The 23881-nt window shown below is 42.5% G+C and overlaps 1 protein-coding gene across 1 annotated transcript in view; it reads left to right on the plus strand.

Moving 5' to 3' along the window:
• The first annotated feature begins 3952 nt into the window (after positions 1–3952).
• The window catches only part of LOC143028095 (zwei Ig domain protein zig-8-like), a 368863-nt gene continuing 348934 nt past the window's right edge, over positions 3953–23881 (plus strand). The window contains exon 1 of the mRNA XM_076189733.1: positions 3953–4177. Coding sequence (XP_076045848.1) covers positions 4007–4177 — 171 coding nt within the window. The 5' untranslated portion in view covers positions 3953–4006. The remainder of the gene's footprint in view (positions 4178–23881) is intronic.

The following is a 23881-nucleotide window of genomic DNA, read 5'->3' on the forward strand; positions in this document are numbered from 1 at the left end:
GTGTGTGTGTGTGTGCATACGTGCGTACATGTCTGCGTATATGCTTGCGAGCACATACATGTCTATGTATGCATATATCCATATGTGTTCCACCATATAAATGGACCTCAATGCACATAATACTTTCCTCCAAGTTCCCCGCTCCATCATTTCGTACAATTCTCGTATAAGATTATGTCTTGCTGGGCATTCAGGAATTCAATTTCCGCATTTAATGTATTATTAACGCCGGCACGCTTCAGCTTATAACTCTGTATCGCACACTACGTTTCGCTATAGCCGTTGCGTTATCGCATAATTCTTGTCGGTCTTTAGTCTTCATTTGTTCCTTTCGTTGAGTGGGTCTTCAGCCCATTTCCATATAGATCCCTTGATTGTGTCACGTTATTTTCTAAGTTTCTGATGATAATTTAGGATTGCAAAGGCGGAGCATGCCGACAGGAGACCTTTTGGTCCATAACTGGATAAAATGGCCCAGGGAGCTATCCAAGAACTGCTATGAAGTATTTCGTTTCTTCAGTGCCGTGTGGACTCGTTGAAGCTCGTTTAAAGAAGGAAAAATTATACATTCATGATACGTTTCCTTCTGAAGCCCAAGAACTTACAATAGCTTTGTAAGGGAACACGAAGGTTAATCGTACAAACGAATAAAATCGTTTTCGATGAAAATGTGATAAAAGAACAAGATCCATTTGGAACGGAAGGGAACAATCAAAACAAGATATCGTTAAAATAGATTCTAATAGACCTATACGCTAGTGGCGTAATAGGAAGCGTGCCGGTCTCGCATTTGCTTAGTTATGGGTTCGAATCCCGCACATCTCTCCGATTCCCAGCAATGACTATTGCCTGCTCCAGCAGTCTTCAAAGCGCATAGGGCAAAGGTGACGGCTTCGGCCGCAGCTACTCAATGCCTCCTGGAGTAGGTTTCTCGCGTTCTTAGAGCTTATTCTTCACGGATATGAAAACGAGTATTGTGGTAGCTTGGATGTAAAGCTTGTGGTAGCTTGGATATAAGGCTTGTGGTAGCTTGGATTTAAGGCTTATGATAGCTTGGATTGGATGTAAGGCTTGTGGTAGCTTGGATGTAAGGTTTGTGGTAGATTGGATGTAAGGCTTGTTGGAGCTTGGATGTAAGGCCTGTGTTAGCTCTGATATAAGACTTGTGGTAGCTTGGATGTAAGGCTTGTGGTAGCTTGGATGTAAGGCTTGTGGTAGCTCGGATGTAAGGCTTGTGGTAGCTCGGATGTAAGGCTTGTGGTAGCTTGGATGTAAGGCTTGTGGTAGCTTGGATGTGAGGCTTGTGGTAGCTTGGGTATAAGGCTTGTGGTAGCTTGGATGTAAGGCTTGTGGTAGCTTGGGTATAAGGCTGAATTCCATCCGTTATGCAAGGTGTTCATTGCCAGCGAATAGCGCCACTGAATTGAATAGATTGCTTTGGGGAAAATTACAATAAAAGGGAAATTGTTTCCCGGTAAGAAACGAGTTAAGAACTCTTTCTTGGGTTTGTATTCATGAATTTTAGTAAATACTTCTCTGAAATTTGAGAGTTCACTTTAATGGCGATGTCATGGATATTAGCAGATGTCTTTGTTTCAAAATCCGAGTGTGGTTCTATCATTCTTTGTATTAACTTTGAATTGGCCAAATAGGATTCTGTACAAGTTTGGCGGGATCATTCCCCAGTATTCACTCTACAATATATGTGATATATATATATATATATATATATATATATAATACATATCACGTGTGATTTGCGATACTTGTGCATATAATACATATATATGTCTTGTCAAAATAGTTGTTAGCGCGAAACATAGTGTTTGAACACGGTAAACTATATTTGATTTACTATTGCCAACGTGTTTTATTATTATTTTTTTCTTCAGTGGCGTCATTGCATGATTCCACACTCTCTCTGGCTAGATTATTTTCTTCAGTTTTGATCCCCAAAAAGGAATTGTGTCCGGTTATATTGTATGGAAGAGATCCTTTTTTTTCAAAATCAGTTTCAGGATTTTTTTTGTTTTTTGTCTGGATTAAGTCACACACGGCAAATAAACATAGTATATTCTAGCTGCAAGGAAAAATGTCATATACACTTTAAGCATTTAAAGTAGAAAAAATATTCAGAGAAAGTCTTGTTTCCATATTTCAAACCAGAAGACATAGTCTGACCTTTGTCAAGTGAACGTAAAAGGTGAAAGGTCACTATACAGGTGTTGAACTTGGAGATAAAGAAATATCACCTCCAGAGAGAAAGAGAGAGAGAGAGAGAGAGAGAAAGAGAGAGATACATAAATATGAACTTAACAATAGACAAAAAAAAAAAAAAAGGGGTTCCAATTTTCGGCCGGGGTCATGTTTTTTTGGCCCCCTATTTTCACCCCCAGAAACAAAATTTCAACCTCAGTGCTTAGCCTCGCCGCCAGATCGCGTTGTTGTCTTGAAACGAGTTTCAGCTTCGCTGCGGGGCAGAGATTGTCCCTCTCTGTCTGTCTTCCTGTTTCATTTCCTGCGTCGAAACAGACAATTATGTGTCGTTCCATGGTCTGGCGCCGGTCCTCGGGCCCCGCTCGTTAGACCTCGCACCTCCTCCTCCTCCTCCTCCTCCTCTTGCTCCTCCTCCTCCTCCTCCTCTTGCTCCTCCTCCTCCTCCTCCTCTTGCTCCTCCTCCTCCTCCTCCTCTTCCTCCTCCTCTTCCTCCTCCTCCTCTTCCTCCTCTTCCTCCTCCTCTTCCTCCTCTTCCTCCTCCTCCTCTTCCTCCTCTTCCTCCTCCTCCTCTTGCTCCTCCTCCTCTTCCTCCTCCTCTTCCTCCTCCTCTTCCTCCTCCTCCTCCTCCTCTTCCTCCTCCTCTTCCTCTTCCTCCTCTTCCTCCTCCTCTTTCCTCCTCCTATCCCTACTCCTCCTCCTACCCCTACTCCTCCTCCTCCTCCTCCTCCTCTTCCTTCTCCTCTTCATCCTCATCCTCCTCCTTCTCCTATTCCTTCTCCTCCTTCTCCTATTCCTCCTCCTCCTACTCCTCTTCCTCCTATTCTTCATCTTCATCCTTCCTCCTCCTCTTCTTCCTCCTCCTCTTCTTCCTCCTCTTCTTCCTCCTCTTCTTTCTCCTCCTCTTCCTTCTCCTCTTTCTTCTTTTCCTCCTCTTCGTCTTCCTTTTCCTCTTCCTTTTCCTCCTCTTCCTCCTCCGCTTTCTCCTCCTCTTCCCTTCCTCCTCCTCTTCCTCCTCTTCCTACTCAAGCACTTTCGACCGCGTCTTCTGGCAGACCAGAAAATCGCTCTGGATTGTGTTTCTCTTTCGAGTTTCGAATCTTCTCTTCTCGCCCTGCGGAGGGAAACGCTCGGCGGGGATTACATCACTCGGCGGGCAAAGACGTCCGGAAATGTCTTCCTTGGAAGAGCAGACGTCCGTGATTATGTGAGCAAAAACTTTATTGACACGTGGGTCTAGCTATATAAGATAAATATCACGTATACGTATGTCTTATATATATATATATATATATATATATATATATATATATATATATATGTATATATATGTATATGTATATATATATATATATATATATATATATATATATATATATATATATATATAATATAATGTGTGTGTGTGTTGTGTGTGTAACTACATGTTCCTTTAATATATGATTGTATGTATGTATTCGTGTATTTATGTAAATAGAAATATATATTGTATATGTATATGAATTCTATATAACTCATATGTACTGTGTATATAGGACCTTAGTATTGTGTGGGGGGGTCAATCGTGAAATATCATATCAATAGGATTTTTTTTTTTTCTGTAACTGCATCCAATGTTTTTTTTTTCCGTTCGGATTATGAAATTCTAAATTCATAAGCATTTTTTCTTCTATGACGTCAGAGGACATATGACGTTACAACTCAATTTATTTTTTACATAATTTTTTTTTTTCTACTTTCAGTCACGTTACTCACGACCGCCCGTGCTACGTTATCGCAAGACAGCCTCGAGATGAACGTGGGCGTAGGAGGGGTGGGTGGCGTGGGCGCCATGGGCGGCACTGGCGCCAACGCGGGAGATGGCACCACAAGTGGTAATGTTGGCAACAACAGTATGACGTCAGTCCGCCCCGGACAGTCCGCCAAACTCGCCTGTCCTGTGCCCTCCGGTCTCTACGGAATGGTAAGTACGAACGAAGGAAGACAGCTTCCTATCACTGATAATGTCTTGGTGTTTAATGTCATGTAATACAAGGTATTGAAAATTCGACGTAAAAGAATGACGTAAACAAAATGACGTAAAATTGGCGGAAGAAATTGACGTAGGTTTGACTGTAAAAATCGACGTCAACATTCTGGCATCAAAATTTTTTGGCTGCAGAAACTGACGCAAGAAATTTGACGTCCAAAAAGCTGACAAGTAGACATTGACTTTAAAAAGTTGACTAAATATTTGACGTAAAAAAAGAAAAAAGAAGAATATGAAGTCATAATCAGCAGTGTGGCATGACATTCGTTAGTTTGGCTATTATTTATATTCTTAATTTGTTTTAATGTACACGTCTATTCTTTTCGTTACGAAATATCGGTAAATATTTTTCATATTCTCTCGTTATGAAGCACTTTCTAGAATTTCCAATTACAAAGGTGGATACTTGCGCGAACACATTTTTACATTGAAATATTTATCAAGGAAGTATAAAGCAAAATGATGATGATGAGGATGATGATTATGATGATGACGACGACGACGGTAATAAAAAGTAGAAATAATAGTAGCAATAATAGTAGTTATAACAGTAGTAATAATAGAAAAACTAATGATGATGATAGAAGATAATTCAAATTCAATAATATTTAGTCATTTCTAAGAGATCGACTTTCTTCTGTATAGAGTCAGAATAAGAAATAGTATGCGAAGATCTTTATTCGTATAATTTTCACACACACATGATCAATGGCTATAAAACATAGCCCTCACCTAGGTAGATATATTTTAATGGCACTATATATCATCTTGACAAAAAAAATGTCGTTATGGAGACAAAGAGTTGGTATGAAAGAATTGAACCCACATCTAAGCATTCACTTTCATAAGAACAAAACAATGTAGGAGACTGCAAGAGACCATATAGCCTACATCAGAGAGTTCGACGTCTATTACCACCTATCATCCCCATCCATAAAGCTATTTAACTTTTTAAAGCAACCAATATTTTCAGCGCGTACTACACATTTACTAAGTCTATTCCATTCGTCAATCGACTTATTGATAAACCACTTCTTGCCTATTTCCTTCTTAAATCTAAATTTGTCCAAGTGGTAGTAATATGCGAATAAATTCAGTTTATTTTCGATAATATCAGCATCGTATAGGTGATCTGCGTCTCTGGGATCTAACTAGTAATCTTGAATCTATGCTAATGGCCTCGTTTGTATTACGCTCAAGGGTCCTCTGCTTGCGTGGGTTGTGGAGATTTATGTAACACATGGAACGATTGGGTAGCAGGTAACGGTGACAAAGATACACAATTTGGTATCCACATTGCAATGAATTATATATTACAAACATGTTAATTCCTTAGTAGTATTGCTTGAAATCCTACTTGTAAAGATGATGTCAATACCATTACTACAAGTACTACTAGTTGTAGCTTTGGTAATAACAGCAGTAGTAGCATCAGAAGTGAATTTATATAATTGAGTAATTTTAGTAGTAATAGTAGTAATTGCATTAGAAAAGATGTTATCAAGATTATAAATGTGGCTGTCACACCCAATACCCGTAATGACCGCTGTCTTGATGACAAAAGAGAAGTTATTATCGTTGCACACACTTATGTATCAATGGTGTTATGGTGACAGTGCTAGTGGTAATGGCCTCGAGAATGGTGTTGGTGGTGGTATTGATGGTGTAGGTGGTGTTAATAGTGGTGTTGGTGTTCACAGATGTGGTGTCATGGTGATAATAGGGTAATGGAAATGGTGATGGAGGCATTGGTAGTGATGATGGTAATGATGATAATGGTGTTGACGGTGATGGTGATGTTGATCGTGATTATGATGATGGTGGTGGTGATGATGATAATGATGATGATGATGGTGAGGATGATAATGATGATGGTGATGATGATGATGGTGAGGATGATGATGGTGATGATGATGGTGATGATGATGATAATGATGATGATAATGATGATGAGGAGGATTATCTACCAACCTTTGGTCCCTGAATGATTCCGCTATTTATTTAATGATAGAAAGAGGAAACTAATGTTAACACGTATAATAATCAGATTGAAGGGAGATGTACAGATAAAAAAATATGAATATTTTTCCTCGATGATATTTGTAAGTACCTTAGTCTTCGAAGGCTTACGTCATCATACTCAAGGATAAAAATTAATCTGATTTGTTTTCTTTGTTTTCTTCGCCGAGAGCTATTGATCTCACAAATCTCCTTCCCTTCTTTTGGTATAGTTCCTGCAAACGCCTTTGGCCTTTGGGTATTTACATTCTCCTCGTCCTCGTCCTCCTCCTCCTCCTCATCATCATCATCTTTCTCCTCCTCCTCTTCCTCCTCCTCATCATCATCTTTTTCCTCTTCATCTTTCTCCTCATCTTTCTCCTCCTCCTCCTCCTCCTTCTCCTCTTCATATTTCTCCTCATCTCTCTCCTCCTCCTCCTCATCTCTCTCCTCCTCCTCCTCATCTCTCTCCTCCTCCTCATCTTTCTCCTCCTCTTCATCTTTCTCCTCTTCCTTCACCTTTCTCCTCCTCCTCTTCATCTTTCTCCTCCTTCATCTTTCTCCTCTTCCTTTTCTTCTTTCTCCTCCTCTTCATCTTTCTCCTCCTCCACCTCCTAGTTCTCCTCATCCTCATCCTTCTCCCCTTCCCCTTCCCCTCCCCCTCACACTCCCCTCCCCTCCTTCTCCTTCCCCTTCCCCTTCCCCTTCTCCTTTTCTTTCTCCTTCGTATCCTCCACCCACCTCCATATCCTCCTCATTCTCCTCCTCCCTCTCTTTTCTTCTCTTTCTCCTCCTATCCATTTTCCTTCTTTTTCTTCCTGTTCTTCATTCTCTTCATCCTACTCCATCCTCTTCCACCTCATCCTCTTCCTACGTCTCTTCTACCTCCACCTCTTCCTCTTCCTTCTCTTCCTCCTCATGGTTACCTTGCAACTCTCGTTCCGCTTCTCTTCCTCCTCCTCCTCCTCCTCCTCCTCCTCTCTTTCCTTCCTTCGCCCCCCTTCGTATCAGCGGTGACGCAACGTTGATCTTCGTACAAGAAGACCCTGAGAATGCTATCGGGTCATCGCAGACCCTCTGCCATCCACTTTCTTCTCTTTTTCGGCTCTCTTTCTTTCCCATCGCCTCGTCCTCACCTTCTTCGCCCTCGCCCTCGTCTTCGTTCTCCTCACTCTTGTTCTTGGCCTTCTGATCTTCCTCCTCCTCCTCCTTGTTTATCTTTTCCTCCTCCTCCTCCTCCTCTTCCTCCTCCTCCTCCTCCTCCTCCTCCTCTTCCTCTTTGTCTCTCTGTTCCTTCTCCTTCTCCTTTCTTGTTTTTATCTTCCTTCGCCTCCTCCACCTCTTTCTTGCTTTTCTCTTCCTCCTCCTCCTCCTCCTCCTCCTCGCTCCTTGGTTTTCTCTTCCTCCTCCTCCTCCTTAGTTTTTTCCTCTTCCATCTCCTTGTTTTCCTCTTCCTCCTCTTACATATTATTCTCCTCATCCTAGTAGTACTCCTTGTTTTAAGAAGGTTCTTCCTCTATTTGCGATTTGTGTCTCCTATAGTTATCATTTCAGATTTTCTTTTATATATTTCATTAGTTCTCATTTTGATGACCATTTCCTTTGTTTTGTTTATACTCATTTCTTGTTACTTCCTTGGCACTTGTTGTTCGTTTCATCTTCCTCCTTTTTAACCTTCTCCTCCTTCTCCTCCTCCTCCTCCTCCTCCTCCTTTTCCTCCTAATCTTCCCTTTTCTCCTTAATTTTTCCTCTTCCTACATATCTTCTTCCTCCTTCTGCGCCTCTTCTTCTTCATTCTACTCCTCTTCTTCCCCTCACTTAACCCTCTTTCACTTCTTCTTCCTCCTAATTTTTCTCCTTTTTTCTTCCACTTCCTACACCTCTTCTTCCTCCTCCTATCCCTCCTTCAGTTCCTCCTCTTTTTCCTACTCTGCCTTCGTCTTTTTCTCTTAGTTCTCCGCGTTTCCTCCACATTCTCCTCCTTGTTCTCCTCCTCTTCCAACTTTTCCTCATCCTTTTCTTCTCCCTTCTCTTCTTTCTCATTCTTTTCCACGTCTTGACGAATACTTGTATCTCCATATCTCCTCCTCCTCTTCCTCGTCCTCGTCCTACTCATATTCCTCGTCCTCTCCTACTCCTCCTCACCGCCTCCTTCTACTACTTCTCATTACCTCCTCCTCCTCATTACCTCCTCCTCATTACCTCCTTATTAACTCCTCCTTATTACCTCCTCCTCCTTACCTCCTCCTCCTAACCTCCTCCTCCTTACCTCCTCCTCCTCCTTACCTCCTCCTCCTCCTTACCTCCTCCTCCTCATTACCTCCTCGTTACCTCCTCCTCCTCCTTACCTTCTCTTCCTCCTCCTTACATCCTTCTCCTCCCTTCCATCACCTTTTCCTTCTCCTCTTCCTCCTCCTCCTCCTCCTCCTTTTCCTCCTCCTCTTCCTCCTCTTCCCCGTCGTTGTCCTCGTCGTCCTCCTCCTTTTCCTCCTCCTCTTCCTCCTCTTCCCCGTCGTTGTCCTCGTCGTCCTCCTCTTTCCCCTCCTTCTCGTCCCCCTCCTCCTGTCTCCCTCCTCCTTACCTCCTCCTCCTCCTCCTTCAGGTCTCCCAGTCCCCTTCCCTCCTCCATCTTGGCCTCTCCTCTTGACCCTTAGACAGGAGACGGTGTTTCCCTGATCCCAGCAAATCTGAACAAATTTTTCCTACTTTTTCCTCTTTTTTTCAGTACCGGAAGAAGAAGAAGAAGAACCACCTCCACCTCCCCACCCACTCCCTCCCGAGGCTCCTTTTGCGTTTCAGAGTGCTCGTGGCTCTTTTTTCTGTATTATCTGGCCCACTTCCTCTTCTTTCAGACCCTTCTGCACAGCTCTCTTTTTCTTGAAGCTTCTCTTTATCTGATTTTTTTTATGACTCACTCTTTCCTCTTCCCCTTCCTTTTCCCCTTCTTTTTCACCTTCTTTTTCCCCTTCTACACAGCTCTCTTTTTCTTGAAGCTTCTCTTTATATGAATATTTTTTATGCCTCTCACTCTTTCCCATTACACTCTCTTTCCTCTTCCCCCCTTCCTCTTCCTTCGGACCCTTCTACATAGCTCTCTTTTTCTTGAAGCTTCTCTTTATCTGATTTTTTATGCCACTTACTCTTTTCCATTACATTCTCTTTCCTCTTTCCCCTTCCTCTTCCTTCGGACCCTTTACACAGCTCTCTTTTTCTTAAAGCTTCTCTTTATCCAATTTTTTTTATGCCACTTACTCTTTTCCATTACACTCTCTTTCCTCTTCCCCCCTTCCTCTTCCCCCCTTCCTCTTCCTTCGGACCCTTCTACACATCTCTCTTTTCTTGAAGCTTCTGTATATCTGAATATTTTTATGACTCATGCTCTTTTTCATTACTCTTTTTTCTTCCCCACTTCCTCTTCCTTCAGCTCTTTCTACACTGCTCTCTTTTCTTGAAGCTTCTCTTTATCTGAATATTCTTTACGCCTCTCACTCTTTACCATTACACTCTCTTTCCTCTTTCCTACTTCCTCTTCCTTCAGCCCCTTCAACACAGCTCTCTTTTCTTGAGGCTTCTCTTTATCTGATTTTTTATGTCTCTCTTTCCCATTACACTCTCTTTCCTCTTCCCCTACTTCCCTTTCTTCTTCCCCTTCCACTTCAACTTCCATCTCGACTTCCTCAACCAATTCCACCTCGACTTCCTCAACCAATTCCACCTCTGTTTCCACTTCCACAGTCATTTCCCACTTTAAGTTCTTCCATCACCTCTCTGCTTATACTCCACATACTTCATTCAGTCCCACGTCACCTTTCATTTCTTCCACCATCTTCCTGTTCATTTTCTTCTTTCGATTCATTTTCCTTCTCATTTTCCCTCTAACTTTCATTTTCACTTCCAGTACGACCTCTTCTACTTCTACCTCTACTTCTACTTCCATTTCCTGTACATTCGCATTTCTCTTCGTCTTTTCCCTTCCATTTAGTTCGTTCCATATTCGACGTATCTTCCCCCCCCCACCTTTTCCTTCCTTTCCCTTTTTCCTTCCTTTTCCATTCAAATCTCGCACACATCTCTTCCCTTCCGGTTTTTCTGTCTGTGTGTCTGTCTCTCACCCTCTCTCTCTCTCCCTCTCTCTCTCTCTCTCTCTCTCTCTCTCTCTCTCTCTCTCTCTCTCTCTCTCTCTCTCTCTCTCTCTCTCTCTCTCTCTCTCTCTCTCTCTCTCTCTCTTCCCCCCTCTCTCTGTCTCTCTCTCTCTCTCTCTCTCTCTCTCTCTCTCTCTCTCTCTCTCTCTCTCTCTCTCTCTCTCTCTTCTATTTCTCTCTCTCTCTCTCTCTCTCTCTCTCTCTCTCTTCTCTCTCTCTCTCTCTCTCTCTCTCTCTCTCTCTCTCTCTCTCTCTCTCTCTCTCTCTCTCTCTCTCTCTCTCTCTCTCTCTCTCTCTTTCTCCTCTCTCTCTCCTTTAAGAATCCTCTCACCTTTATGCTTTCTTACCTTGACATTCACCTCTTCACCATTTCTCCTCACAAGCTTCTACTTTCTCTCTTCCTCCTTCTTTCTCTCTACCCACCTCCTTCCTGCTACCTCCTACCTGCTACCTCCTACCTGCTCCTTGTTCCCTGCTTCTTCTTCCTCCTCCTCCTCCTTCCCTAATACCTCTTCCATCCTTAATCCCCTTCCTCCCCTATCCCTCCTTCCTGCTACCCCCTACCTGCTCCTTGTCCCCTGCTTCTTACTCCCCCTCCTTCCCTACTACGTCTTCCCTCCTTAATCCCCTTCCTCCCCTATCTCTCCTCCCTCCTTCTTCCTGCTCCTTCCTTCCTCCTCCCTGGTCCATCCTCCTTGATCCCTCTTCTCTGCTCCCTCTTTATTCCTTCCTCTCCTTCCTACCTTTTCGTTGCTCCCTCTTCCTTACTCCCTCCTTACTCCTTCCTCTCCTTCCCACACTCTCGTTGCCCCCTCCTCCTTACTCCCTCCTTACTCCTTACTACATCCTTACTCCTTACTCTCTCCTTACTCCTGTCTCCCTCCTTACTCCTTACTCCTTATTCCCTCCTTACTCCTTACTCCCTCCTTACTCCTTACTCCCTCCTTACTCCTTACTCCCTCCTTACTCCTTACTCCCTCCTTACTCCTTACTCCCTCCTTACTCCTTACTCCCCCCTTACTCCTTACTCCTTCCTCTCCTTCCTCTCCTTCCTCTCCTTCCCACCCTCTCGTTGCTCTCTCCTCCCTACTCCTTACTCCCTCCTTACTCCTTCCTCTCCTTCCCACCCTCTCCTTGCTCCCTCCTCCCTACTCCTTACTCGTTACTCCTTACTCCCTCCTTCCTCCTTACTCCCTCCTTACTCCTTCCTCTCCTTCCCACCCTCTCCCTCCTCCCTCACAGCCTCGTTTCTTGGTCCAGTACATTTTTCCTTGTCGCGCTCACTTTCTCTTCATCACCCAGCTGTCAGGCTACTCCAGTGGTCTTGCTCTCTCTCTCTCTCTCTCTCTCTCTCTCTCTCTCTCTCTCTCTCTCTCTCTCTCTCTCTCTCTCTCTCTCTCTCTCTCTCTCTCTCTCTCTCTCTCTCTCTCTCTCTCTCTCTCTCTCTCTCCCTCCTCTCTATCTATCTCTCCTCTTACTCTTCTCTCTCTCTCTCTCTCTCTCTCTCTCTCTCTCTCTCTCTCTCTCTTCTCCTCTCTCTCTCTTCTCTCTCTCTCTTCCCCTCTCCTCTCTCTCCTATCTCTCTTCTCTATCTATCTATCTATCTATCTCTCTCTTCCCCTCTCCTCTCTCTCTCTCTCTCTCTCTCTCTCTCTCTCTCTCTCTCTCTCTCTCTCTCTCTCTCTCTCTCTCTCTCTCTCTCTCTCTCTCTCTCTCTCTGTCTCTCTCTCTCTCTGTCTCTCTGTCTCTCTCTCTCTCTCGACCCTTCCCTCCCTCCCGCCTTCCTTACCGCGGTGATGCAGTGAGGGAGGGGAACTTCTTGGTTCATTGGCCAAAGTGGAGTAGAGCCATCCACTACACAGTCTTTCATGTCAGAGCAATTGACCACCAAGGTCCAACTCCCACCTCCCTTTCCGAATCCAACATCATTACCACCATCACCACTCCCACCGCCATCATTGCATCCACCACTGCCACTACTTCCATCTCTTATCACCACCACCATCATATCTACCAACACCATCTCATCTACCAATACCATCACTACCATCATCACTTCTATCTCTATCACCGCTCCCTCTTCTCTTCTACCAATGCGTTCACATCTACCACCACTCCATTTATATCACCCTCCTCTCCATCTCCACCATTCTCTTTATGTCTAGCCTAACCACCATTTCCATTATCCACAATTATTTCAACTCCACATCTATTTACATGTTTCCATCTCCTTCTTTACCTTTGTCCCTACCTGCACCTCTCAGAGTTCACACCACCGCCATTTTGTTTATTTTATTTTTATCATCACTTCGTCACTGCTTCCACCCTCACTTCCACCACCATCACTTCCACTTCCGTATCCATTTCCGTCACTTCCTTTGTGTAACCACAGCAGCTGCAGGCGTGTTATAACCGATCCTGTGTTCATTGGTGCCGACATTGTGTCGTCTCCGGTATCTGTACCACCGCTGCCACCACTTGTAGCTTCTCCGACATGGTACGTCCGAAGTGTCAGGCGACCTTACGAAGGACCAGATTCTCAATGACACCAAGGTTTAACCAGCAACAAAACAGTAACAACAGAGCAGCAGGAACATGAACAAGAACACAAGAACACAAGAACAACATAAACCACAGAGCAGCAAGAATAAGAACAAGAACAAAACAGAACAGCAAGGATAAGAACAAGAAGGACATGAAGAGGAAGAAGAGGAAGAAGAACGAGGTCAAAAGTAAGAGAACAAGAAGGGCAAGAAGAACAAATAGAACAAGGACAAGAAGGACAAGAATTACAAGGACAAGAAAAAACGAACATTTACTATTTCATATGTGGTAGATTGTGCACGAAAAGAAATGACAAGCATCAAAGGATTTTGTTTAGTTGTGACATATCTTTGCTTGCCTTTCTCATTTTCCGTCTTGTTCCTTCGTATCCACAACCTCTTGTTCTCTGTTTCTTTTACTTTCTTCTCCCTTTCTCCTCCTATTATTTCTCGTCTTCCTCCTCTCCTTCCTTTCCCTACGCGCTCATGGTACCCACCGTCATCGTCACCAAGTTGGTCATCACCTAGATCATCATTAAATCATCACCAAGATCATCACCAAAACCAGGATCATTATGGTCACCATCTTCATCATCAATCATCTTTATCAATCACCTCCATCATCATCATCCATCACCATCTCCCTCAGCATCACCTTTATCACCGTCATCTCCCCCGTTCCTCTTTCCTTCTTCATCTTTCATACATTTTTGTCACTCTCGCCTCCTCCCGAACTCTTGCTCCCGTTTCCTCTTTCTCTTGCACTCTATCGGTCACCTATCTGTTTATCCTTCCATCCCTTCCCCTCCGAACAGAGTTGGACTAAAGATCAAAGACATTTTCCTCTCACCTTCCCCTCTTTCCCCTCTTCTTCCAAACTCGTATACCTGCTCTCCCTTCTCTCGACACTCTTTCTCCTCCACTCTGCGTCCCCCTCCTTTGAACACTTTATGTGAATGCGCGAAAATTCCCAGATGTTTTTCAAAACAGACAAATGTAAAACACTTTAAATCGGTAATAGTAACGTCCAAACCAACTGCACTATGGTGTACAACCGTACTGCCAAGTTTAGAATAAGAAAAAGACCTTGGTGTTTTGATCTCGTATGGTCTCGTACCAAGTAAATTGTGCTCAAAGGTAATTAAAATCGCAGATAAATCAAATGGATTTATAGGTAGAACTTTTGAGTTTAGAAATGAAGAAATCATTCTTAATCTTTTACAATACACTAGTCCGACCAATCTTAGAATACTGTGTATAGTGACGGTCTCCATATTACAAGGATATACAGAATTTAGAAAGAGTGAAGCGTAGAGTAACAAAGTTCATTCCTAGGTTGCGGAACAAGCCGTACGAAGAGCGCTTAACGGAACTAAATTTGTTTAGTTTCTCGAAATGGAAAATTAGAGGGGATCTAATTTATGTCTTCAAATGTAGAAAAATATTTTAAGAATGACACCTCCGACGTAACTAGGGTTAATGAATGCAAGATTGTAGGAAAAATATTTAAAAAAGACAATATATGGAATGGTGTACCATTCAACGTCATCGATTGTTCCACTGATTTACTTGGCTACAAATCCCTCACTAGAATTATTGACTTCTAAATAAACTAATAATAATGGTGATGGTAATAATAATGATGGTAATAGTAATCATGGTGATAATGATAATTATGTTATTAATGGTAATGAAAATAGTACTGGAAATAAAATAATTATGATGATCATGATAGTAATGATAGTGTTAATCATAGATTTGGCACTGAAACTGTCATGTAAGGACTAGTAGGTCTGTTGCTGTTCGTTTGTCCATGTAACTCATCTTCCTCCTCCACCTCTTCCTCCTCCTCCTCCTCCTCCTCCTTTACCTTTTCTCTCCACAACTGATGCACCTGCTGCTGCTTTTGCACTTGCTCCTCCAACTCTCGCTCTTCCTACTATTACCCCCCTGCTCCCTCTTCTCCTCCTCCCCTCCCCATCCTCCTGGCCCCCATCCCCCTGCTCCCTCTTCTGCTCATCCTCCTCTTCCCTCCATCCCCCTGTCCCCATTCTCCTCCTCCCCCTCTCATACTCTTTTCCCTCCAGATCCTCCTCCTCCTCCACCTCATGTTTCTCTTCCTATGCCTTTCGATACTCCTGATCATCCTGTGACTCCCCGTATCTCTCTTTATTTCTCCTTCTCCTTTTCCTCTTTTTGCCTCCTCCTCTGCCTCCTCTTCCGCCTCCTTCGCCTCCTCCTTTCCCCTCCACTTCCCTTTGTTCCAATCATTCCCCCTTTCCTCCTGAAACGTCTACCTGTCGTTATCTGTACTTTTGTTCTTTTTTCTATTTTCATTCTCCTTCTTCATCACGCCTTCTCCTTTACCCACTCTTTCTCGCTCTACTCTTCCCTTTCGTTCTCATCCCTATCTCTTCCCTATTCTTCTACTCATCATCAGTGTACCTTCCCCTCGTCTCTCCCCTCATTTCCCCTCCTCTGGTCGAGTGACCCTCCCAACGTGACATAGAGCGTGTCATGCGACGACTAATAAAGAAAACAATTGATGATATTTTTGTCCGTTTCTCTCGGAAATATATGTTTGTATATATATATATATACATATATATATACATATATATACATATATATATATATATATATATATATATATATATATACACATATACACCACACACACGCAGATATATTGCTTCAATCCTCCTGTATTGTGACACCTTGTCATTTTTTTCTACAGTAGTTTATTTATTTTTATTTATTCGTTTTAGCTATTCATTAATTTACTTTCACCTAGGTGATTCATGTATACAAATTTGGTTCTTCGCTGGAAGTTGCAATATTCCCTTTATATTGCAAATACTAATTAATTCTCTCTCTCTACATATATATATATATATATATATATATATATATATATATATGTATGTGTGTGTGTGTGTGTTTGTGTGTGTGTGTGTGTGTGTGTGCGTGTGTGTGTGTGTGTGTGTGTGTGTGTTCGGTAGAAACTGCAATATTCCTTTATTATAAATAGTAAGGATTCCCCCACAGGTGACTGAAACAGTCTGCCAATACAAATAAAAAAAAGTGATTAGAAATTTTCTCGAATAAAGTTCTAAAGTTAAAACTCTTTCTAATAGTGACAGAAATAAAGTTCCATGGAAAATTCGCTTTACAGCGCAAAAACAGGAATAAAAATCAAGAGAGTGAATAAAATTAAATGAAGCTATTTTCTTTTTCTTTTTTTCAGAGACTTGGAAACTCTCATTATTACTTTTTTTTCTTCTTTTTCTTCTTTTTTCGAAAAGAGGGTGCCAAGTCGTGTGTATTTTTTTTTTAGGCGGGAGGTATGACCATCCTTTTGCATTTTACATTTCTACTCAATTTTCTGACTTTGGAAATGTATAAACACTCATTGACACAATCACATGCAACAGTTGGAAGAAATGATATAGACAGAACCAGATTCTTCAAGAAACGAATGACTGAGTGGAGAGAAGTAAACATAGAAATCATTTGTAATTTTATTCAATGAAGTTCCGTCCTTACCACGTATTTGAAAAAAGAAATAATGATAAATGATAAAAATAAATTAATAATAATAATAAAAAAGAATCTGTGGCGCCAACCCACAACCCATTTCCTTCCCGCCGCTTCCTCAAGTGATTTAAATCACCAAAAGACGGTAAGACCAGAGTCACCGCAAGAGCAACATGAGACTGGACTATTCTTGAATCAGAAAGACGAAACTTTCCTGTTATTGCCCCATCACCAACCTAACCTAACCTAACCTAACCTATCCTAACCTATCCTAACCTAACCTATCCTAACCTAACCTATCCTAACCTAACCTATCCTAACCTATCCTAACCTATCCTAACCTAACCTAAGATAAACAAAATCAAAGACAACAGAAAAAAAAATAGTGGTGGGGCAATAACAGGAAAGTTCCAAAAAGACTAAATCATTGATTGCCTTCAGATCGAGGGAAGGAGATGCAAGGAAGAAACGATAGGGCAAACAGAAGAAACGGAAGCAACCAGGACAAGAGAGCGAGAGAGAGAGGGAGAGAGAAGGGGAGAGGGAGAGGGAGAAAGAGTGAGAGAGAAGGAGAGAGAAGGGGAGAGGGAGAGGGAGAGAGAAGGGGAGAGGGAGAGGGAGAGAGAAGGGGAGAGGGAGAGGGAGAGAGAAGGGGAGAGGGAGAGGGAGAGAGAAGGGGAGAGGGAGAGGGAGAGAGAAGGGGAGAGGGAGAGGGAGAGAGAAGGGGAGAGGGAGAGAATGGAAGAAAGGGAGAGAGAGAGAGAGGGGGAAGGAGAGAGAAAGAGAGAGCTATAGAGTGAGGTCGAGAGAGCGAGAAAGAGAGTAAGAGAACGAGACAGAGTGAGAGCGAGAAAGAGAGTAAGAGAGTGAGAGCAACAGAGCAAGAGCGAAAGAACGAGAGCGAGAGAAGCGGGGCTAGAGGGGAGAGAATAAGATAAAAGTAAAGAGTGATTAAACGAGAGAATGTAGATTAAAGAAAAAGAGAAGAGAAAAAAGAGAAGGTGAGAGAGAGTGAAAAGGAGAAAGCAAGAGAAGGAAAGAAAAAAAATATAGAAAATGTATAGAGAAGAGAAAAAAGAGAATGGGAGAGAGGGAATTTGAGAGAAATAAAAACAAGGTGAGAAAAACGACAGAAAAATATAAGGAACATATGAGAGGAGAAAAAGAGAGACAAGACAGAGGAGAGAAAAGGGAAGAGTAAGAAAAACATCAAAAGAAAAGGTGACAGGGAAAGTGAGAAAGATAAAGAGAAACGCAAAAGGAAATAAAGAATATAAAGAGGGAGAGAGAGAGAGACGGTGAGAGAGATGGAGAGGGAGGGAGATGAGGAGAGGGAGATGGGGAGAGGGAGATGGGGAGAGGGAGATAGGTAAAGGGAGATGAGGAGAGGGAGATGAGGCGAGGGAGATGGGGGGAGGGAGATGGGGAGATGGAGATGGGGAGGGGGAGATGGGGAGTGGAGATGGGGAGGGGGAGATGAGGATAGGGAGTTGGGGAGAGGGAGATGAGGAAAGGGAGATGGGGACAGGGAGATGAAGAGAGGGAGATGGGGATAGGGAGATGAGGAGAGGAGATGGGAAAGGGAGATGGGAAGAGATAGGGGGGGTACGGGGAAGGGAGATGTGGAGGGGGAGTTGGGGACGTAGATGGGGAGGGGACAAGGGGAGGGGAGACGGGGAGGGGAGATAGGGAAGGGGAGACGGGGAGGGGAGATAGAGAGGGAGAGAGAAGCAGACGTGTAGGAGGGAGAGGGAGAGGGAGAGGGAGAAGCAAGAATGGACAGAGGTGTTAAGAACGAGTTGTGACGATGAGAAAGTGGAACACAGTATCAGACATAATTAAATTATATGTAATGAAACGAAGAAGCAACGAATGAAGAGAAAGAAAGGGAGGAATGAGAGAGGAGAGGTAATGCACAGCTAATATGGGCTACGAAAGAGGAGGTGGATGGTATGGAGAAAGTGGGAGTAGAAGAGGAGGTGAGAGAAAACGGAGAATGAAGAAATAATGTTGAAAATGGGCTTGGCTGGGTGGAGAGGTCTGGTAGACGTTGAGGCGAACACAAAGTAGAGGACAAAGTAAAAGAATGGAAGATGAAAGCGATGTGAAACATGTGAAGAAATATAGAAAGGATGGTGTGTGTATAGGAAAAACAGCCAGGAAAAACAAAATGAAGTAAAGGAGGAGAGGACAGGAGAGGAGGGGAGGAGGAGATTGAGAAGGAGAGAGGAAGAGGTGAAAGGGAAGAGGAGTAAAAGATGAAAAAAGTGAGATGGGGAAAGAAGAGGAAGAATGACAAAAAGAGGAGACGGAATTGGAAGAGGATTATAAAAGCGAAATGGTGATGTAGAGCAGAGGAGAAAAGTAGACGATAAAGTAGACGTTGGAGCAGACGCTGGGGTAGACGATAGGGTAGATGGAGTAGACGATGGTGTAGACGATGGAGTAGATTAAGGAATAGACGAAGTGAACACACGCGCACACGTATACACCCACACAGCACACACACACACACACACACACACACACACACACACACACACACACACACACACACACACACACACGCGCGCGCGCGCGCGCGCACCCAAACGTTTTTACATATACAAAGAGAGCACCCAACTGCTGTTCTTTTTTTTCTCTCTCATTTAGAAACGGTATTTTTTCGACCTTCATTTAGTACTGTAGTCCCGGCCAGACCCCGTTTGAATCACATTTTCCTTTGTGTAAACCTTTTTTCCCTCTGTCCAAACGTTTTTTTCCCTCCTCTGTCTAAACGTTTTTTCTCGTCTGTCTAAACGTTTCCGGACCAATGTCCAAAAAGATGCTGACGATTTTCATTTTACGCGCCAAAGGATTTTGTCCTTTTTTGTCCTTTTTTTGAGAAACATATTTGCAATTTTTTTAATCGTCTGTTTGGTTTACCTGGCGGCCATATTTTGCTTGTTATGATAATGTCTGCATCAGCTTACGAGTATTTTGTGTACAAGAGAGCCACAAAAGGATAAAGCGTATTCTACACGATCAATATTATTGCGCAATATTATTGCGCAATATTATTGACTGTGGTGCTGAAGTGGCACACATTGGCCTGTACATTTGACGTCCTCAATATATTGTGTCATTCTTCAATACTATCCCTACATCGACAATAATATTGTACAATACGGAATGTTGCGCAATAATATTGATCACCTAGTGTCCGCTTTAGAGAATTCGAAAAGTCCACATACGACTTCTCCCCATCGGAGAAGAAAATTCACATATTTTATTTGATTTACTTTAATTTATTCATTTATCTATTTTATCTTTTATCTGTGAAAGGAGTTTCCCTTTACTGAATAAAATCACCTGATGGAAGCTAAAATTATCTACACTAGCTCTGGAGGGTATTTTATATTTTATTGAATAAATTCGCCTGACGTCAGATGGAATAAATACCCAAATCGTAAAGCTCGGACTAATTTTTTTTTTTTTTTTTTTTTTTTTTCAAGCCTAGATGCCGTTAGGTAGCTTTCCTAGAATCGGAAACTCAGGGGATAAGCTTAGGGCTGGACGTTCTTGGTTGCAGCCAAATCAACCATAAATGCTCATCTTTGCTCTATACGTCTTCATAGTAAGGGCAACTGTCAGTCATTGGTAGTTTAATCAAAGGGACCCCATCCACGGTACGATCTCGTCTTAAGGCCGCCGGACAGATCTGGTCGTATTAGACCAGATTGGATCGTGTATGGACCGATTTTGGTTTGTCCGACTGAAGTACAGGATCCAATCTAGTCGTATCCGACCAGATCGTACCGTGAATGGGGTCCCTAAAGTTTTATATTTACGAATGCTAAACAAGTATGTAAGCATTGCAGATGACGTCATAGATATGAAGGTCACGTTTTCTGACAAAAAATAATTGACATTATTTTATTCAATGAAAAATTATGATTCAGTTTCCTCTCTCTCTCTCTCTCTCTCTCTCTCTCTCTTCTCTCTCTCTCTCTCTCTCTCTTGCTCTTTTTCTCGCTCTCACGCTACTCCTTCCTCCTTACCTCATAGAGAGCATTCATCTTCTCTCTCTTTTCTTCTTTATTTTTTTTTCTTTGTCTGAGATGGAATAAACGGTACATTTTGAAATGAAACGTGTCTAGAATATTGATATTTTGGCTCAGAAAATTAAGAAATGTTTGAGGAATCTTTTCGTAGGAGAAGTCTTTAAGTTAGTCCTGAATTTAAGTCTCACAAAGCGCCTTTGGACTGCAACAAAATCAGCTTTAATATTTAAAATTTTTGCAAAATGTTGCACAAAGAACTGACCTTCTGGTGAAGATACGATTTACTGGAATTCCTACTTCTTGAATGCAATAACATACAAATATGAGCCTTAAGCACTGACGGTCATTATATATTATGTATCATATATATTATGTGTTGTATATTTTCTTTTGTATATTATATATTAAGTATCATATATTATACATTATATATATATCATATACATATATATATATATATATATATATATATATACATTGTATACTGTATTATATACTATATACTATATTATTACTATATATTATATATCTGGATGTTTTGGAAAGAAATTAAAAGAAGAAGAGGAGGCGAATCAAGTAGAGAAGAAAAAGTGAAAGGTGCAGATGGAGATATGATAATGGAAGAGAAAGCAGTGAAAGGAAGGTGGGCAGAGTATTTTAGGGAGTTGCTAAATGTGAAGGAGGATAGGGAGGGAAAGGTAGCTGCAGTGGGAAATGCTAAGAAAATGAGAGTGATGAGTGAGGAAAAGGAGGAGAAATAGGGAAAGTTGAAGTGAAAGCAGCTAGTAAGATGATGAGAGCAGGTAAGGCACCTGGGTTGGATGGATGCCATTCAGAATGTCTGAAGAAAGGAGGTACAGTTATGGTGGACTGGTTGGTGAGGTTATTTAATGTTCGTTTAAGACAGGGTAGAGTGCCGGAGGACAAGTGTATTTGTAGTAGTTTCAGAGGGATCAGCTTGTAGAGTGTAGTTGGGAAGGCTTATGGGAGGGTCTTGATTGAGAGGATTAGGAGAGGAACAGAGAGTTGGTGAGGAACAGTGTGGTTTTAGGACAGGTAGGGGTTGTTTAGATAAGTGAGAAACTATAGGAAAAGGTAAGGATATTTTTTTGGGCTTTTATGAATCTGGAAAAGGCTTACGACAGGGTAGACAGGAAGGCACTGTAGGAAGTACTGCAGATATATGGGGTTGGAGGAAAGCTGTTAAGAGCAATCAAGAGTTTTTACGAGAGTAGTAGAGCTTATGTTAGGATTAGAAATGGAGAGAATGAATGGTTTGAGGTAGAGGTTGGACTTCGTCAGGGATGTGTTATGTCGCCCTGGCTGTTCAATCTATACATGGATGGGTGGTGCGAGAGGTGAATGCAAGGGTAGTGGGTCAGGGGTTGGAGATGGTTAAAGAAAATAGAGAAAAGTGGGAAATAAGCCAGTTGTTTGTTGACACTGCGTTTGTAGCAGGATCAGAGGAGGGATTGAGGAAGTTAGTGACAGAATTTGAGAAGATTTGTGAAAGAAGGAAGCTGAAGATAAATGTGAGAAAAGTAAGGTGATGAGATGTACAAGAGGAGAGAGTGACAGCAGGCTGGAAGTGAGCATTAAGGGTGAGAGACTGGAGGAAGTGAATAGTTTAAGATACCTGGGTGCGAATGTGGCAGAAAAGGGAGGAGTGGGGGTGGAGGTAGAATGTAGATTGAGAGAAGCGAGTAAATGCCTTGGTGGATTAAAAAGTGTAATGAGAAATAGACATCTGGGAATGGGTGATAAGAGGAGGTTATATGAAGGAGTGATTGTACCAATAGCAATACACGGGGCACAGACATAGAACATAAGAGAGGAAGAGAGGAGTTTGAATGTGTTTCAGATGAAATGTCTGAGAAGTATGATAGGGGCTACTAGGCCAGATAGAGTAAGAAATGAGGAGGTGAGGAGGAGAACAGGGGTGGAAAGTGAGCTGGGAGATAGGGTTGATGAAAGAGTATTAGGATGGTTTGGACACATGGAAAGAATGAGTGAAGAAAGATTAGTAAAAGAGGTGTGGAAGGCAGAGGTGGAAGGAGTGAAAATGAGGGGGCGTCCTAGGATGAGATGGATGGATGGGGTGAAAGGGGCATTACAAAAGAGAGGAATGTCTGTAGAGGAAGGACGGGAGAAGAGAGAAGATAGGGGTGAATGGAGAAAGGTTGTGTATGGATGATGCTATGATGCATGAGGGGGAGTGGGTGGGAGATGGGGGGTGAGGAAATATGTATGAGAAAAAAATTGACGCAGCCCGAAGGGATTTCTCCCCGTCTTCTCCTTTTCTGCATGAAGGGACGGAGAGGGGGGGGGCGCCGAATTTATGAAGCGGCCTTACTGTGGATGTGCTGTGTCTTGCGACACTGCTTCTGACCCAGGGCAGTGGACAGGATGCAAGGATGACACGTCATCCAGGAGGTGCCAAGATAAGAGGGAGGGAGGAGGGTGGAGGGGAGTGGAATATGTGGAGAATGGAATGGGTGGGAGTGGTTTCTATGCCTTTTTCTTTTTGGCTACCCACCGTGTAAGGGGGAAAAAGCCTTTGGTATATACATGTATATATTATATATCATGTACATTGTGTGTATATATATAAATATATATATATACATATATTATATATATATATATATATATATATATATATATATATTTATATATATATAATGCGTTAGTGGCGTAATCGGAAAGGCTCTAGTCTCGCATTCTCTTAGTTGTGTGTTCGAAACACTCCTTTTCTCCCATTCTCACCAACAACTGTTACATGACCCAACAGCCCAAGTGCATAGTGCAAAGGTGACGGCTTCTGCCACAGCTACTCAGGGTCTCCTGGCGTAGGCACCTCACCACCACTTTGTGATACAGTATCAAAGCTGGACGTCACCCAGAAGATTTAAGTTGATATGGGCCATGGCGCCGTACATGGAACTTGTTCACAAATATCCCGTGACGCTTAAAGCCTGTTAACACGGGGCTAGTTTAGTGACCAATAGTGCTAGCTGCAAGTTAACTTATTCGGCAAGTAAGTTTTAACACTAGGATAGTTTGGAGGCAAGTTAACTAACTTTCCGTTAATATTGGACAATTAGATGGTAGTTTACAAGTCGCTTGCGATAGCAGCTACGAGTCTAAAGCCCCGTGTCAACGAGGCTTTAGATCACCAAAACGTTATAACAAAAATGAATAAAATGTTATGGCGACAAGCGGAGTAAAACGATAAAGTGCCAACCTGTTAGGGTTATGGTTGTGGAAAACTAGTTTCCCCGGTGATACATATTTCTCTCTTCAACTCAACATTCTCGGCCACTCTCCAACCATAGTCCCCCTTTTTCGACAAAGTTGGCGAGGCGCCGCGGCCGG

This window comes from Oratosquilla oratoria, chromosome 9 (assembly GCF_046742065.1).
Source record: "Oratosquilla oratoria isolate Oo_2021 chromosome 9, ASM4674206v1, whole genome shotgun sequence".
NCBI classification, from domain to species: domain Eukaryota; kingdom Metazoa; phylum Arthropoda; class Malacostraca; order Stomatopoda; family Squillidae; genus Oratosquilla; species Oratosquilla oratoria.